The sequence below is a fragment of the Coffea arabica genome, chromosome 1c (genome assembly GCF_036785885.1).
Source record: "Coffea arabica cultivar ET-39 chromosome 1c, Coffea Arabica ET-39 HiFi, whole genome shotgun sequence".
In the NCBI taxonomy this organism is placed as follows: Eukaryota; Viridiplantae; Streptophyta; class Magnoliopsida; order Gentianales; family Rubiaceae; genus Coffea; species Coffea arabica.
The window spans coordinates 44,262,653-44,281,855 of NC_092310.1; the positions used below are offsets into that span (position 1 = coordinate 44,262,653).

General features: G+C 36.5%; 1 protein-coding gene across 1 annotated transcript; it reads right to left on the reverse strand.

The window, feature by feature from the left end:
* Positions 1 to 9,855: 9,855 nt before the first annotated feature.
* LOC140005423 (uncharacterized) lies at positions 9,856 to 10,586 on the reverse strand. Its single transcript, XM_072046413.1, has 2 exons — positions 10,483 to 10,586; positions 9,856 to 10,396 (listed from the first exon to the last, which is right to left on the reverse strand). Exons 1-2 carry the CDS (start codon positions 10,584 to 10,586, stop codon positions 9,856 to 9,858), a joined length of 645 nt encoding a protein of 214 aa, XP_071902514.1.
* Positions 10,587 to 19,203: the final 8,617 nt, after the last annotated feature.

Below are 19,203 nucleotides of genomic sequence, written 5' to 3' on the forward strand. Positions count from 1 at the left end.
ATGTCATTGACAACGAATGGATCCCAAGAAGATCAAAGAGGTAAATTCTCCATCCCTGCTGCAAAAAGAGAAAGAAGATGCATATATAATAAACAAAATAGAATAACAATATAGGAACTATTTAAGAAGATGTAGTATCATTACAAATATGATGCACACACACGCACACATATACCAGCACATATTAGTTATATCTTATAAATTTCATTTGTTTATATTGTGGTTAGTATTAGTGGAGCAATGATCTCTACATTGCTATTGAAGAAAAGAATTGCAAGGCATAATATAAAAGAGTGTAAGAAAAAAGTCAAATATTACTAATGTGAAAGACCCAAACTTGGGTAGACTTGATTTTCAAAGACCCAATGGTCCAGATTATGCCACACCACTTGGTAAAATAGTGTGGCACTATCTGGGCCATTGGGTCTTTGAAAATCGAGTCTATTCAAGTGTGAGCCAATGTGAAATGCTTGGATTCTATAGCTGTAAACTAGAAAAAACTATGATTGATCAACTCTTCATGTAGTAGTTATAAAAGGTGAATGATAGGGAGAGTGTGAGAGTGATAGAGGATAATAGGGAGAGGAAAGTTGAAGTAGAGTAAGTTTGGGTTGGAAATTAAAAATGAAAATCTCATGTAAATTTGTTAGTAAATTCATAAATTTAAATATGTTATAATCAATATGATAGTCAATTTCATTTAAATAGTTTTAAACAATTAATAAAATATTTTAATTGCGTACATGATTTGTAGTTTAAAGTTAAGAATCTCATTTCTTATTTATAAAGAAAATAATTTCAAATATTATTAATTTATTAAAATAAGCCACTAGGGTTGGTCCAATGACCAAGGGATGGCTCTTTAAGTTGTATTAGCTGCTAGATTCAGGGTTTAAAATTTGGGCTAGATAGGGTTAAAAATATTTTAAACATTAGTCTTTTTATTTTTTTTTTATAAATTAGTTCATATGGATTAGATACTTTTTAGGGTACTTTTCACTATAGCATTGTATATGAAAAACTTTCACTGTAAATGTATCTTGGAGATTATTTTAAAATTCAAATTTTTTTTGGGATAGTTTAAAAACATTTTAAAAGTTCTCACTACAATTGCCTACCACCTCTTCTTTTGCACCAATGCCACGGCCCACTGCCCCTCATTTCTCTTCCCATATCCTCTCTATTTTCTTCCTCTCTCCTCTGTGACCCCCCACTTCTCACTAAGGTGAACCAAAGGGTATCTGAGGGACGCCTGCCCAACTCTCGTCAGGATTCGATACAACTTTCAATCAAACTTAATACAATACAAGCCATTACCACGATGTAAAGTAAGCAAATGTGGAAACGTTCGAATTTAACAATATATAACAATCATCCAATCCTTACATCGGTTCTCGAAAGATACATCATTTCCCAAAATATACAACAGTCAAGACAGTCAAGATGTCTAGTCAATTACATTGAAACCCTAATACAAAAGTACATCCAAAGAGTTTCTTTAAGTCTTACTCCATGCCCATCTCTGTTAAAGAAAACAAATCTACGCTGTGTGCAATCGCTCGTGTGGCCAAGAATACACATGCAAGCACATTATCTAAGTAACAATCCGAATTAACGGGTAAAACAATAATACTCAAGTAAATAACAATTCGAGCAAAAAAAGTAAACAAAAACAATTCAAGGATATATGAGCTCTCAGGAGCTATTTTTCACTTGCACGATCAAGAACCTCCACGAATTGACACTCCGTCAATCGGGTAGGTTATAGTCCGTAAAATCACACTTATCATGTCCCCGTTCACCATTACATACCCCTGCACTGGGCCTGCCTGTCATTTATTTGAGACAATACTGCTTGAGTATGCCAAGCAAGACCTCTCAGTAGGTCAAGTTTATATTTTTTCATGGTTCACCAAGAAGCCCGACTAAACCCATGCCGGCTCGAGTCCAAAGTTGGCCAGTGAAAATTGGGTGTCCCCCAATTAACATTTGTAAGTCGAGGAGATTCACTCTGGCGACGTATGCAGTCATAGCATATTATTTCATTTCATGCAAGCATTCAATCATTTCATTTCATTCAATCAAGCATTCATAATTCATTCGTTCCATTTCAATCAATTTACTCATGAATCATTCATTTCAAATGAGAACGAGTGTGATAAAATACACACTAGTCTCCATTTTCGAAATCTCCAATCAATTATAACAATTAAACATGTATCAAGTACTCATACACTTGACACTCACCAATACAAGAAAACAAGAAAGTGTGTCCACTCGAAGATTCAGGCATCCACCGTGGAATCCTCTTGAAGGTCCTTTTCGTGCCTGAGTAATTAATAATAAACTATCACTTATGAATCCCAATTATCATGGAAGATCGTACACATGTACAATCTAGAAAATATCGTGAAGACGAGCCTAAAATCTTCTTGTAAATCAAGGTTTTAAAGTCCAAGAACACAAGAAAATCTGATTTTTATCATTAAAATCATTGGATGGAAGTAAGTAGGTATGAAATCATGTAAATTATTTTCCAAACGAACGACCAAAGCTGGACTGCGAAGGGACACGTCACAATCCAACCAAGATTTGGCCGGATTTCTGGCCGGATTCGAAGCAGAGAGCAACCGAATTTTTTTTTTCAATTTTCACCACCAATCCGGCCAACTATCCGGCCAAGAACTAGTCGGATATACGGCCGGATTCTTTGAAATTGTTCTCGCGTGAAAATTTTTCAAAAGGTCAAGAATTATCGAATTTAGGGGCATTCTTGGAAAAATCATAACTCACTCTCTGAAAGTCTAAAATTGGAAAATTTGGTACCATTGGAAATTATTTCCAAAGTACTAAAAGTTCCTAGAAAACACCTTTCCATGATTCCAAATGGAAGATATTTAAAATTTGGCTCAAAGTGGCTGTTTTGGAATGCCAAGACAGATTTGGCTTGATTTTCGGTAAAGTTTGGAAATTCGACAAAATTCACACTATACGAAATAGCCTCTAAAATTGAAACTCAATTAGAGTTACAATCAACGTTTTCAACACAACAAGCGGAACAAGAATTGGAGTTTTGAGCACTAAGATATAGTGGTTCAAAGTCACTGAAATTTCCTCCTCAAACAGGGGTTTTCCAGGTTTAAAGTTTGAGCTTTGGTACTTTAGTGGAGTATCTAAATGAACTCGGAATGGCACCAAAGTTAGCAGTATTACACTACCATCTAAGGGGTATTCCTATGTAAATTTTCATGCAAAAACTCGTACGGGAAATCCTTTAACAAAACTATCGAAATTCCAAGAATTTCCAAGGCAAATCTGCCTTGCACTTTAGTTTTCCTTTTCTCAAACATTTGGCTAATGAGAATTCCTCGAACATAATTCATTTATGAGGAAAAAGTCTAGGAAACATCCAAAATACATTTAATAGGTGATTAACACCGAGGATTTTGAATAACAAGTCCTAAATCAAGATTAGCTATAGATCAGTCCAGAATTAGGGTTTTCTTTCACGAAGATAGTTCTGAAATTCAGCCACATCTCACTCAATTGAACTCAGAATTGAGCGTGGTCAGTGGCGTTGAAAATTACATTCATGAGGTTACAATTTCTTAGAAGGAATTGTTTCAAAATTCTGTCCAAAACTAGCTCATATTTGAGCATCAAGTTGCAGCTCATAACAAGGCTTCCAGTACAGACGCGAAACAGAACAGGCAACTTTACAAGGTTGGTACGGCTCACTCAGGTAGAACCAAGGCATACATTTTATACCATTGGAAAACTGAAAATGTCTAGTTTCTAGTGCCACAAACGGCACTCGATTTCGACGTCGGAGTAAAGAGTTATGGCCGAAACAAAATCACTACCAGGGCAATACGGGACACAATTCCAGTTTCGGCAAATTTTCGAAATCTCAACATTCACTCATCCAAATCACGTAAATTTTTAAGGAAACTTTGTACACAACCTATATTACACATTCACATAAAAAACAAGTCGTGCGTGTTCGCACGCGTTTCGTGCCCGATTCCTCTCGGGTTTGTTTCACTTGTGCACTAAACCTCTAATATACTTTCATTCATACTATTATTATTCACTCTTAATAGTTTAAAAATAAAGGTCTAAAGTCCCTCAATTAATCGCGCACACGAAAACGCATACCTCCGATTTGTGCGCGATAAAGTGAAATTTCCAAGAAATTCTTATAACGATAGTATCACTAACTAATAATTGAACACTTAAACATAAAATAGCTATTTTAAGACTAATGTACAAGTCTCCAATTTTCCAAACTTATTGTATTCTCGAATAGATTATTGTCTCCAAACGCGTATCCACTATTCTCACTTAACAAGCTTTCAAAAAATTAAATTTTGAAACGAGTTATTTTAAAATTTTAAGTAAGCCATAGTTCCATGTCATTAGGTCTAAAAAGGTTGAAATAAAATATTCGAAATAAAAGGACAATTAAATATTTAAATGAGCTAGCAATAGGAATCCAAAAATAAAGAAAATTTTGCGAATTCTCACATCCTCTCTTTCCCCTTCTCTTCCCATGTACCCTCTCAAATTTCTCCTCTCCATCAGCACTACTGGATTTGATCACAGGAGAAAGGAGAGAGGAAGGGGTGTGAAGAAGGAGAGAAGAGGGTTCCAAGGAGTGCAAGGAAGGAAATGAGAACTCTCATTCTCTTACCCCCTTCCCTCCTACCCACGACTAGATTGGGTGTAATCGTGGGAGGAAGGGGAGATGAGGGGTCCGAGGGGGAGAGAGGGAGAGGATGGAAGTGAGGAGAGATTTGGGAGAGAGGAGGGAAGGAGAAACAAGGACGTGTGAGGTGGTGGCCGCAGTTGGGGAAAAAAAGGTGGGATATGGCTAGGGGGAGGAAAGAAGGATGAGAGGGGAGGAGGAGGGAATGAGAAACCAAGGGACAGAGGAAGGGGAAAACCAGGGGATGGGGAAGAGGAAATAAGAAAGTGCGAGGCGATGACTAGAGTTAGAGAAGTAGGAGATAGGAGATGGTATTGGTAATGGGATGTAGAGTGGAGAGGGATGGTAGCGGAGGATAAAAGTTAGGAGTGGTAGTATATTATTATTATTATTATTATTATTATTATTATTATTATTATTTGGATGTTTTGGGAGTGTGCTATTGGAACATTGTATTTAAAAAACTTTTCCTTATGCATTATCAATTTCAAGTTTTCAACCGTATATTTGCTAAGCCAATAGAGGCGTAAATCTACAATGTTATTGTATATTTAAATTTGACATATTTTGAAATCATTTTCATCCTTTTTCGATTCTTAAAGTTTAAATTAGTTACCCTTTTATGTTGTCAGAAATAGAATGCATAAATAGAGCATTGTAACAAATTTATGATTTTCTAAAATGACGACTTCTAATATGGCCACATTTTTTTTCTTAAAATGCCACTTTGTTGATAGAATATTTTTGGTATTAGTAGTAAACTCAGACTTCCTAAGATTTTCTACAATCAAGTTAGATTTATAAATATATTGATTTTCTTAAACTCATTTCAAACTGTTGTCATTCAATCTTTTTTTTATTACTATCCTTCAAGCCTTTTGGATAGAGTTGCTAAATAAAGTTTGAGTTTAGGTGAATTTTTCTACTTTATACTAGTATAAATTTATGAATTTTTTAAGTTAGAATAGCAGTTTTTATTTTACTCATTCGGATAGATATGGTGATAATAAAATTCTTCTAAATACGTTCTTTTTATTCAATATATTAGTGATCCTTTCAAAGCTTCAAATAAAAAGTTAAAATGGTTTTTGGCAATTTGGAAATGTAAAGAAACTTTCCATGCATGAATGATTTGAGAAAGATATTTTCCTTTTGAGGAGATAGATGTTTGAAAATGGGAAGAATTTTGGACATTTCAAATAATCTTTTACGTTCAATTACTCATTCTTTATTTGGAAAAGTATGTTTCTCATAGTTGTTTACTAAATAATCCAAAGAATAAGTATTATGGTTTGGTTTGTCAATTCATTAACAACATATATTCCAATTGAGTAAAATTGAATACATTTTGCATTAAAATGAGAAACTAAAACACCATATTACTTGTGGCAAATTGCTATTATAAATGATAAAAAAATCATACATTGTAATTCTCTAAATTTTGCCATTGTTTATTATTACAGAAAATTATGGGATACCTCTAAACATGGTCATAGAAGGCAATTTACTACCAGACATAATGGTAAACATACTCTTAAGACCTCCAGGCAAGTCATTGGTGTGCTTTAAGAGTGTTTACAAGTCTTGGTATGCACTCATTAATAGCATTAGTGTCACGTCAATGCATGTGCTCGAACATCTGCCTACCAATACTGAGAAGCTACTTGGATTTGGAATACATAGTACTGAGATTCAACAATTTCTCTATTGCAATCTGCACCTAATGATGTTGGAGACGGTGAAGATACTACTAAATGTGGCAAGGCATTCAATGTCTCATTTCCTTTCAAGGTCAGTCATTTTAATAAGGTGGTGGTTGAGGTTTCATCTAATGGATTTGATACGAACGGCACCAACCTTGTGATGCAACCCGTACAGACAGGATAGGATCTAGAAGGCGAGGACTTACGTTGATGACACATGAACGCAGCGTAATCACCTAAACCCGTTGATCACGTGGTCAACGAATCTCGGTATTGGTAGAAGACGCCACAATCTAGCGCGGTCCTAAATTGATAAGTCAATTGAATACCAAAGAATTGAATCTAAGATATTCAAGGTACTTCAATGAAGTTTTAAGAGAACTCTCAAATGTATTTTATTAATCATCAAAAAACTGCTCTTAGAAGCAACAATGCTTCATTAAATACTAAACTAGTAATAAAGACTAATGGGCCAAGCTACTCACTAAGATGGCCCACATGGCCTAGACCATTGACCCAAGGACTGAACAACTACTAAGGTCCAAATCACAAGTTAGTTGGATCTCTTTATTGCACTCTACTAAAGCTAGTAATGGGCCATGGGCCCTTGACCGAATTTGACACTACTAATCCTCATGGATGGCCGAAAGTAGGATAACATCTCTAGTTTCATTGAGGCCCTCTATGGCTTTCGGTTCTCCACTTGACTCTCGGGCCGCACGGACCAATATTTATAGTGTTTCATTCAACCTCTTCGTGCGAGATCGTGTCGTAGGCCCCAATGGCACTTTCACTTGCTCCCCTTGGATAGTACTCTCGACCTCCTCATCATTCCCCTCCTCTTGCGAAAGATTTGTTCTCAAATCGAACTTATCATCTGCAAGATAGGGACTTAAGTCAGCAACATTAAAGGTGGCCGAGACATTATACTCACCGGGGAGATCAAACTTGTAAGCGTTGTCATTGATGCGCGCCACAACTTGGAATTGTCCATCACCACGGGGTAGCAACTTGTTGCAATGCTGGACAGGGAAACGCTCCTTGCGCAAGTGTAACCAGACCCAATTACCTGGTTCAAACACTACGCGACGCCGGCTCTTGTTGGCATGCTTGAGGTACTGTTGGGTGCGAGTCTCAATGTTGGCCCTTACCTGCTGGTGTAAAGCCTGGACAAACTTGGCCTTCTTCTTGCCATCAAGATGAGTACGCTCAGACAAAGGCAAAGGCATCAAATCCAAGGGAGTCAATGGGTTAAAACCGTAAACAATCTCAAATGGAGAAAACTGTGTAGCACTATGAACTGTACGGTTATAAGCAAACTCAACATGGGATAGACACTCTTCCCAGGTTTTGAGATTCTTTTTAACGATGGCCCTAAGTAACGTAGACAATATGCGATTAACGACCTCAGTTTGGCCATCCGTTTGGGGGTGACTGGATGTTAAAAATAGCAACTTAGTTCCCAACTTCCCCCACAAAGCCTTCCAGAAATAAGAGAGAAACTTAACATCTCTATCAGACACAATAGTCCTAGGGACACCATGCAAACGGACAACTTCCTTAAAGAAGATATCAACTATGTGAGTACCATTATCCGTCCTATGACATGGAATGAAATGAGCCATTTTAGAAAATCGATCAACAATGACAAAAATACTATCATGACCCCTTTTACTCCTAGGTAGACCAAGCACAAAATTCATGAAAATGTCAACCCAAGGTTCTGAAGGAATAGATAGAGGTGTATACAAACCGAAGGGTTGGAGCTTGGATTTGGCACGGTGACAGGTGATGCATCGTGACACCACTCGCTCCACATCCCGTCACATGCGTGGCCAATAGAAATGCTCCTGTAAAGCACTCAAAGTTTTGGTGATACCAAAGTGTCCCATCAAGCCACCTCCGTGAGCTTCACGGGTTAGTAACTTACGAATAAAACATGACGAAATGCATAATTTATCATTACAATACAAAAATCCATCATGTATGAAAAACTTACCCTGAACCGACTTAACACAAGATGTATAGATAGCAAAAAAATTCGAGTCGGTATCATAGAGTTCTTTTATAAGATCAAATCCAAGGAGTTTAGCATCAAATAAAGCAATCAAGGCGTACCTCCTGGACAGTGCTTCGGCAGCGACATTGGTCTTGCCAGCTTTGTACTTGATCACATAGGGAAAGGATTTTACAAAATTGACCCACCGTACGTGCCTCTTACTCAACTTGTGTTGAGACTTGAGATGTTTTAATGTCTCGTGGTCAGTGTGGATTATAAATTCCTTAGGCTGCATGTAATGTTGCCATATCTCCAGTGCATGAATCAAAGTATAGAGCTCCTTATCGTAAGTGTAGTAGTTCAAGGCCGCACCATTGAACTTCTCGCTAAAGTATGTGATTGGCCTTCCCTCTTGGATCAATACGGCTACAATTCTTACACCAGAAGCATCACATTCAACCTCAAAAGTTTTATCAAAACTAGGTAAGAACAATAAGGGTACGTGTGTGAGATTGTGTTTAAGGAGTTGGAACGCCTTCTCCTGAGTTTCCCTCCATTCAAATTTCACATCTTTCTTGATAATGGCGGTTAGAGGGGCAGCAATAGTACTGAAATCCCTCACGAACCGGCGATAGAAATTAGCAAGGCCGTGGAAATTTTGAACTTCACTCATGGTCTTGGGTATGGGCCACTCATTGATGGCCTGGATTTTGCTCTCGTCTACTTTAATATCCTGTGCATTAACCTTATAACCAAGGAAAATAAGCTCATTAGTGCAGAAAGTACATTTGTCAAGATTAGCGCATAACCTCTCCCTGTGCAAAATATCAAGAACGGCACGTATATGTGCTACATGTTCCTCAGGACTCTTGCTGTATATCAGAATGTCGTCAAAATAAACAATAAATTTACCTAAGAACGGGCGAAGCACATGATTCATAAGACACATAAATGTACTAGGAGCGTTAGTCAAATCAAAAGGCATAACTAACCACCCATACAGACAATACTTAGTCGTGAAGGCCATCTTCTACTCGTCCCCTTCCTTCATCCGAATTTGGTGATAGCCACTCTTGAGATCAATCTTATTGAAAATGACTGCACCATACAATTCGTCAAGCATATCATCTAAATGAGGCATAGGGTGATGATACTTAATTATGATGGCGTTGACGGCACGGTAGTCTACACACATCCTCCAAGTGCCTTCTTTCTTTGAAATGAGGATGACTGGAACTGCATATGGACTCATGCTCTCTCGATCCCAACCTCTCTCTAAGAGCTCATCTACTTGCCGTTGGATCTCTTTAGTCTCTTCAGGACCCATCTTATAGCCCGGTCTGTTAGGCAAGGAATGCTCCAGGAACGAAATCAATCTGGTGCTCGATTCCTTTGAGTGGTACAAGTCCACTTGGGATCTCATTTGGAAAAACGTTCTCAAATTTCTACAACAAAGAAGAGATTTCAGGAGGTAAGTCATTGAATGTCTCATGAGAGAGTAGAACCACTTCTTTGCAATATAAGACATAAACAACTTGTTTGGACAAAAGTAATTTGTGAACTTCCTTGTTCTTTGCAAGCAAGATAGGGCGTTTGTCCAATCGACTAGATGTATTAGGATTTGATATCCTCTCGGCCGGTGTTCTAATAATTGCCTGAGAATCGGGTGACTTTTTAACCACCTCTCGTTCATGCTCCTGTTGCAAATGCAGTTGGTCTTCATGCACCTGCTGTGGTGTGAGAGGAACAAGTGTCATCTTCTTGTTGTGGTGCAAGAAGGAATACTTGTTGGTGAATCCATCATGAGTAGTATTCTTGTCATATTGCCATGGCCGTCCCAACAAAATGTGAGAAGCTTGCATGGGAACGACGTCGCAAAGGATCTCATCCACATACTTCCCAATCTGGAAAGGCACCATCACTTGCTTGGTGACTTTGATATCGCTACTCTCATTGAGCCATTGCAAGCGGTATGAGTTAGGGTGCCTTAACGTGGGTAAGGAAAGATGATCCATCATGAGAGTACTTGTCACGTTGGTACAACTACCCGCGTCGATGATAAGGCTACATACCCTTGATGGGTAGTGTTGGACCGATTTTGAGAAAGCTCTAAGCGGTCCATCTGTTGGTGTATGGATGCCATGGACTCCTTAAGCATGCGTTGGAACTTCCCCATCATTGCTTGGTTATGCAACTTGGAGTCAAATTTGGATGCGTCGCTCTCCTCCAACATGATGTAGGTATCCTACAAAAATTAGTTGAGAAGAAACAAGTATATATTCCTCACGCACTCCTTCACGTGTTTACATTCAACTGTCGTGTATGTCACTTACAAGACACTCCAATGATCTCACCAATGCTCTTAAAACCTCTTGATAGCTTACCTTGAAGAAAGTAAAATTCCTACCAAGTAAACAATCAACTTCAAATTTTGGATCATGAGAATGTGGCAATCCTCAATGGAATGGAGAAGACTCAATGGATGGAACCAATAGGGATGATTTGATTCGAGGGACAAAATGAAATGGAATGATACGACTCAAATGAAAGGAACAAAAGAGGACTAAGACACTGATAGATATGAAGAAAAGAAGACACGACGCAAAAAGAGAAAAATACTCTTTTTTTATTTTTTAGAAACACAAGCTGCCCTTGCTTGTTAGTAGGTCCGAATGATTTTTCTAGAAAGCTGAAAAGGTGGCGGTCAGCTTCCTAGAATGTAGGGATAGGGGCCAAAAAGAAAAAAAAAAGAAAAAGGCTAAAGAAACTTCTAAAGTGTAGGAGTAAATAGAGGCTAAAATGTAAGAAAAAATTTCCTAAAAATTAGGGTAAGGGTGGGAGTGTAAGAAGGATGGCTAAGGAAACCCTAAAAACTAGGTGAGAGGGGCGGCTACAAGGTAGGAAGAGGGGAGAAAATTTAGGAGAAAATTTAGGAAAGTGATTTTTTTGAAAGTTTTCACGATTAGGAAACCTCAAGGTTAGGAACCAATTTGGTTTTGGAAAACCAATCAAAGGTCACAGCTAGTCTAAGTTATTAAATACCCAATTGGCGAGACACTTAACCCCAAAAGACAAGCTGAAGTTCGATTTTCCTTAGGCGCCAACACACGAGGCAGATTTGGTTGGCTCAAGAACAAGAATCAAGAGAATGGACAAACAACAAGGTGACATTAATAACTCTCTTCAGGCTCACCCCCAACGGGTTATCCAAGATGTTCCCAAGAAATTTACTCCAAAATCACGGAGATCTTTTACCACCGCAAGAGAATACAAGAAGCTTTTCTCTAGGAGAGTGAAACAAGTTCCCAAGACTCAAAGTATTCAAGAATTCCAAAAAGTAGTGGACCAAAACTTTTGATTTTGTTTTTTTTGGCTTTGTAGTTCAGTTCACTATGTAACACTTTGACTGGTTGGCAATAAAATTCTGAAATTTGGCTTGGTCGAAACAATTATGTTGCTAGCTGTTTTTGTTTTAAACGACAAAGTAAAATAATGGACAGTTAGGGTTTTCTTCTTTTGGGACTTGGTTGGCCACAATTACTTTGTGTATGGCCGACAAAGGAAAGCCAATCAAATTTCATGCACTTGCCAAATTACACCAAATACCTTTGGGGTTGTTTCCAAACTCAAGATTATCAAGATGGTTTCAACTTCCCAATCAACGGTGTACAACCACCCCAAAACAGTCCACAAATCACAAATTGCCAGGAGAAAATTTGGACAGCCCACAATGGTTTCCATTCTTGAAAACAAACCCTAATTTCGGACAAATAAGGAATAAACAAGATATGGCAGCCGCTTCTTTCTCTTCTTCTTTTTTTTTTTACTCAAGAATTCTAAACCCTAATGACTCACGGACTCACCACAAGGTGCGGCAGTCCCAACACAACTTGACACAACAACACCAAATGGACAGGGTATTAACTCCACGCAACAAGGATGACTAATGACGCAATTACTCAACCACGAATAGAATTTTGAATGCAAAAAAAAAGAATAAAAAGGGCGGACTGACTTGGATAGATTGTAGACGTTTTGGATAGATTTTTTTGACTCTCAAATACGACAAACAACTTCAGATGTTACGCGGACAGATTTGAAGACAAAACGGCAGAATTTGACCCAATACAATAAAGAGAAAACGACCCAAAAACCAGAAAAGAAACGACACCAAAGAAAGACAAAACAATACAAAGGAACGAAGGGATATACGTGATACCTTCAACTAGCTCTGATACCAGCTGATACGAACTCGACCCAACAAGAACGTGTTTTGAAGAACCAAATTGATCAGGCAGCAGAAGAATCCATCTTGACCAGATTATGGAACAATAACTACCTTACTAGACCTAAAGAGAACCCGTCTCTAGAAATCTAGATGATTGGTTATTGGTTTGAACAATAACTACCTTGCTAGATCTAAAGAGAACCCGTTTCTAGAAATCTAGTGGATTGGTTATTGGTTTGAAAGAACAAGATGATGTGATCATCTTGTCTTGAACACCATAAGTGTCCAAGCTAAATACTTGATACTATTCAAGAAGAAACTCAAGTTCTATCAAAGAACTCCATAAAAGGAGACAACTCTCTTTTTATTAATTCATTTTCAATATCATATTCTTTCTCAATAGTTAAATAAAGTTGGTTATTTATAGCCTTACAAGAGTTAAAAATCCTAATCTAAATTGGAAACAATACAAGTTTCCTTATTTGACTTGACACAACTTCCTAAATAAATTTGGAAGCAATTAACTACTTTTCTAAAACTCTAATTCAACTAGAATAGGAAATTAACTAACTCAAATTGGCTTAACTATCGTCAATATGACCTTAGCCTTTATTCCATAATTCAAACAACTTACTTAACTCTCAATTTGAAAATCAATCAAGATATCAATCAAGATTTGGAATTCAATCATGATATCAATCAAAATTTGGAAGTCAAATAAAATTTGAAAATTTTGGATCTTCAATGATTTTTGAACCCGATTGCAATTTGAAAAATTTGGATCTTCAATGATTCTCGAGCCCGATTGTACCATCAACCATCATTGGAATATGAAGACTTGTAAAATGAAAGGAATTCAAATTTTCATGTTCTCATCATTCCCCTCTTCTTGAAAGACGATTTCTGCTCAAATCGAGTGCTTGCTTACAAAGAAGTAACTCGAAGAATGTCTTGATATATGCAATTCAAGAAGCATGTCACCAACTCAACTTGATTATGAACACGAACCATTGCACATGCTTCATTTGTCAAAGAATATTTTCACCTAATTGTACTTGGCTAGAATTTGGAAGTTCAGTTTGATTGACTCTTGGATTCACTTTAGGAAAGCAAATTACTCTCTTGAGAAGGTTTCCTAAGTGTATGAGAAGAGGAAAATTTTTTTTTGGATGAACAGTACTGCTACAGTATGGCTACAGTCATGAACAGTACCTCGGTGAACAAACCCGAAGATTTTTTTTTTTTGCTTTTGACGATTCGACACAATGTTACGACTTCACTTCGAAGAAATTTAATTGGGAATTAAACCCTTGAAAAACCTGTTTTCAAGAACGTAATCACACCAAAAAATTCCAACCTCGATCAATCAAGGGGGTAGGTTAGACTCAATTGATCAAATTAAGAAAACAAGAATCAAAAAATCTTTTTTCTTTTAAATCAAAAGGCGGCTAGGGTTTTGGTAGAAAAATAAATAGAAAAAAACAAAAAAAGGAAAAGGATATTAACTTGAATCAAGAGCCGAAACTCTGCCACCAGATGATGGGAACTCGACCCAACAAGAACCTGTCTTGAAGAACCAAGTTGATCAGGTAGCGGATGGATCTATCTTGACCAAGTTATGGAACAATAACTATTTTACTAGATCTAAAGAGAACCCGTCTCTAGAAACTTAGTGGATTGGTTATTGGTTTGAACAATAACTATCTTGCTAGATCTAAAGAGAACCTGCCTCTAGAAACCTAGTGGATTGGTTATTGGCTTGAAAGAACAAGATGATGTGATCATGTTGTCTTGAACACCACAAGTGTCCAAGCTAAATACTTGATACTATTCAAGAAGAAACTCAAGTTCCATCAAAGAACTCCATAAAAGGAGACAACTCTCTTTTTATTAATTCATCTTCAATATCATATTCTTTCTCAATAGTTAAATAAAGTTGGTTATTTATAGCCTTACAAGGGTTAAAAACCCTAATCTAAATTGGAAACAATACAAGTTTCCTTATTTGACTTGACACAACTTCCAAAATAAATTTGGAAGCAATTAACTACTTTTCTAAAACTCTAATTCAACTAGAATAGGAAATTAACTAACTCAAATTGGCTTAACTATGGTCAACATGACCTTAGCCTTTATTCTCTAATTCAAACAACTTACTTAACTCTCAATTTGGAAATCAATCAAGATTTGGAATTCAATCAAGATATCAATCAAGATTTGAAAACCAAATAAAATTTGGATCTTCAATGATTCTCAAGCCCGATTGCAATTTGAAAATTTTGGATCTTCAATGATTCTCGAGCCCGATTGCACTATCAACCATTATTGGAATGTGAAGACTTGTAAAATGAAAGGAATCCAAATAAAGGAATCCAAATTTTCATGTTCTCATCAGGATTAGTATTATTGAAAATATATTCAAAACCTTTGATTGTATTATAGAATCCTACAACCAACAAGTCTAGACTTCTTGAGCTTCCATCAAATAATCATTGTTCTTTAGTTGGGATTATTTTTTATTTTGGATAGTAAAGACTACAGAATTGTTAGAATTCCTATATTACAAAGGGAAAGTTGAAGTTCAAACTCTAAAAGTACAACCATATGGACATATAGCTTGAATTCTAATTCTTGGAAGAAGTTGGATGTTGGTCTTTTATATGCCCTTTTGCAACCAGGCCCACCAACTTTACTAAATCGATTCATGCATTGGACTATAAATGGAATCAAACATTTAAAAATTGTAGCATTTGATGTGAACAATGAGAAATTTCAATATCTGACATTGTCAAAGAGTATGGAACATTGCTAAAGAGTATGGAATTTATTAACTTATTTGCAAGTAAATTAGTGACTGTTGAAGGATCTCTTGCCGTTGTTGTTGCATATGTGAATTAACAATCTGAGTTTTCATATGAAGTATGGGTAATGAATGAATATCGTGATGAATATGGTGTTAAGAGTTCTTGGAGAAAGCAATTCATTATACAATCATTTCATTTCAAATGACAACATCTCTAGTGGGATCTTGGAAAAATGGCAAGTTTCTTTTTACATATCTTAATGGGAATTATGTAGAGTTCTTTTCGTATGATCCATTTAAGAGCATGACTGAGAGATTTCCTCCCACAAAGTGCTTCAACTTAGAAGTTATAAATGATGTAGAGAGTTTGGGGTGAGAGCCCGAAAATTATTTGTATAATCTATGTTTTCATTTAGAAATTTGAATGTGTTGCAATTTGTTTGTTATTATTTAATTTAGGTGTTTACTCACTTGTTGCGATTAAACAACTTGCATGTACCCTAAATTAGAGTAGGATTAACCTTTATAGGAATTAACACTAACTAGAGTAAAAAGTTAGTAGGATCACAGTAGGATAATATAGAATGTGGAGTAATTGTTAGATTAAACTCTTGATTCATTACATGAATGACAAGTGGTGTGGAGTGCATGCCAAGTGCCGATTACTAGGGATGGCAATGGGGGGCGGGTGCCCGCGGGAGACTCTCAAGGTGGGGGTTGGGCGGGGGTGGGACGGGGGCGAGGGGGAATTTTTTTTCCCTGTTTAGAAACAGGGCGGGGGGTGGGGGAGTATACCCCTGCCCCGCCACCCGCAAAAAAAAGTATATATATATAAATATATATATAATTATATATAATATGTAATTTAATTAGTTATAAACTTATGATAATAATATTATTAGTTAGATGTATTATATAATGTATATTAGTATATGTAATATAATTGATATTATCAATTATAGAAATAATTACACATGTCTACTAATAGAATTTATTAATTAGTTATACTAAATTTACTAATAAATTTATACTAAATTTCTAATTACACTTAATAGAATAACACTTTTTTTTCAAAAAAAAAAACACAAATATAATAATGAATTAGTGATTGCATTTGTACCAAAAGTGAAAACTTAACTATTTTAGTTGTATTTATTTCATCATGTTGGATTGTATTCAAATAACTTTTGTTTGATTGTTTTTATGAGTTTTAATTGTAAAATTACAATGAATAATAACTTGATGATGTGTTGATATTTTAGTACTTGATTGTTTATTAAAATTTAACTATAATAAAATTTTATTAACCCCACGGGGGAAGCGGGACGAGCGAGAGACGGGGGACGGGGCGGAGGTCGGGGGGAATTAATAGGGGTCCCCCGCCCCGTTGCCATCGCTATCGATTACCTTGCAAGACACAAAACTATTTTTGACTAGAAAATTTTTGTCTTGCCTGCATTATGCAGCCGAGAGAGTAGAGAGATTAAGAGACCCCTTCCTCCTTCATTTTCCAGTCGAGAGAGTAGTGATATTTGAGAGAAAAAAAATTGTCTTGCTCCAACCTTTCAGCCGAAAGAAATAAAGAATGAAGGAAAGAGGTGAAGCTATCCATTTTCCAGTCGAAAGAAATAAAGAATGAAGGAAAGATGTGAAGCTATCCATTTTCCAGTCTTGCTCCAACCTTTCAGCCGAAAGAAATAAAGAGTAAAGGAAAGAGGTGAAGGAGAGACCCCTTCCTCCTTCATTTTCCAGTCGAGAGAGTAGTGAGATTTGAGAGAAAAAAAATTGTCTCTTGCTCCAACCTTTCAGCCGAAAGAAATAAAGAATGAAGGAAAGAGGTGAATCTATCCATTCAACCTACTTGAACCAAGGGGAAGTAGAAAGGTGAGCTAACTTTTCAGGTTGATTTGTAGCAGAAAATAAGGTAATTTGACTAAGAAAACTTTAGTCTTTTCATATACTTTAGAGGTGTGGATGTATGCTTGATTTGAAGATGGATAGAAGTAGAAACTAGTGGTAGAAACCTGTTTCTTGCTGGAAATTTTTCAGGTTGAACCAATCTAGGGAAAGCCACAGGTTTCTATCTAGATCAATCTTTTCTACAGCGTCTGTCACTGCAAGACAACTTGTGCAACTCAAGGACAACCTTCCCTAAATCGGTTCAAGCTGGAAAATTTCCAACAGCAAATAGGTTTCTACCACCGGTTTCTACTTTTATCCATCTTCAAATAAGCATGCATCCACATCTCTCTAAAGTATATAAAAGACTGAAGTTTTCTTAGCCAAATTACCTTATTTTCTGCTACAAATCAAGTTAGAAAGTTGGCTCACCTTCCTACTTCCCCACGGTTCAAACAGGTTGAATGGACAGATTCACCTCTTTCCTTCACTCTCTATTTCTCTCGGCTGAAAGGTTGGAGCAAGACACAATTTTTTTTCTCTCAAATATCACTACTCTCTCAGTTGGAAAATGAAGGAGGAAGGGGTCTCTCAATCTCTCTACACTCTCGGTTGCATATTGGAGGCAAGACAAAAATTTTCTGGTCAAAAAGAGTTTTGTGTCTTGCAAGGTAATCAACACTTGGAACATACTCCACACCATGTCACTCATGCATGAGTCAAGAGTTTAATCTAACAATTACTCCACATTTCTATGTTATCATGGTATGACCCAGCTAATTTCTTACTCAGTGTTAATTCCTATAAGGGTTGATCCTACTCTAATTTAGGGTACATTCAAGTTGTTTAATCACAAGAAATGAGTAAACACATAAATTAAATAATAACAAGCAAATTGCAACACATTCAAATTTCTAAATGAAAACATAGATAAAACAAATAATTTTCGGACTGTCACACACACTCTCTCTCTTAAAAGAATTTCGACTTCAAAATTCCTTACCTTTATTTGCATAAAACTCAGGATACTGTGAGAACCCGAATATTTTCACATTTCCTAAGTATTATTTCATTTTTTTGCCTACATTTTTATACTATCCTTTAAAATATTCAATTTTCTATACATTTTATAAGTAAGTACAATTTTTAAATTATTTTCCTGGTATAAGTTAGTGTACGTTAAATTTGAAGTGCATTATAGACGTGGGACCGCTAGTGAGGTAAGTGTGATAAAATTTTGGTGACTAAGTGATTTTTGTGTAGAGGAATATTATATTACAAGGTGTTGGGAGATGATTAGAGATTAGCTAGATAGATGAATCATTGGGAGACAAAAGGATGAGCATAGACTTGAAAGAGCCAAGTGTCACTATACTATTGGAGGGTGGACTTTGACCAACCTTATTTAACTTTTCTAAACTCCAATTTTGACCCAATTTTCTTCCATTTTGAGCTTCCCTTGGCCGGCCCTTTTGAGGAGAAAAACAAGAGAGACTACTTCAATTTCTAGCTCCCAGACTTGCTTGAATCTTAAGTTCTAGCCAACCAAATTGGAAACTACTCCATACAAGTGCTCACTAAGGAAGTTTAAAGGTTTTGGTGGAATTATTTTGGAGGAGGAAAGACTAAGCTACCATTTTTTTTTTTGAGGTTTTAAGGTAATTTGCTAAGAACATCTCTCTTTGCTTCTAATAGTTATAAATTAGTGGCTTGTGGCTGCCACTTTGGTAGTTTTATGCAATATTTCTTGGTTAGAAGTGATGATATGTGGATTTTCAGTTTTCTTAGACAATATTCTGCCCATATATGATGCTGAAGGGTTGGCCATGATTTACTACCTTTGATATGTGAAAAATCTAGTAT

Coding starts and splice junctions, on each gene's coding strand:
- LOC140005423 (XM_072046413.1), bottom strand. CDS start 10,586: ATGGGGAAGTTCCAACGCATGCTTAAGGAGTCCATGGCATCCATACAC. Junction 10,397..10,482: donor TCCAACACTACCCATCAAGG/GTATGTAGCCTT, acceptor ACCCACGTTAAG/GCACCCTAACTCATACCGCT.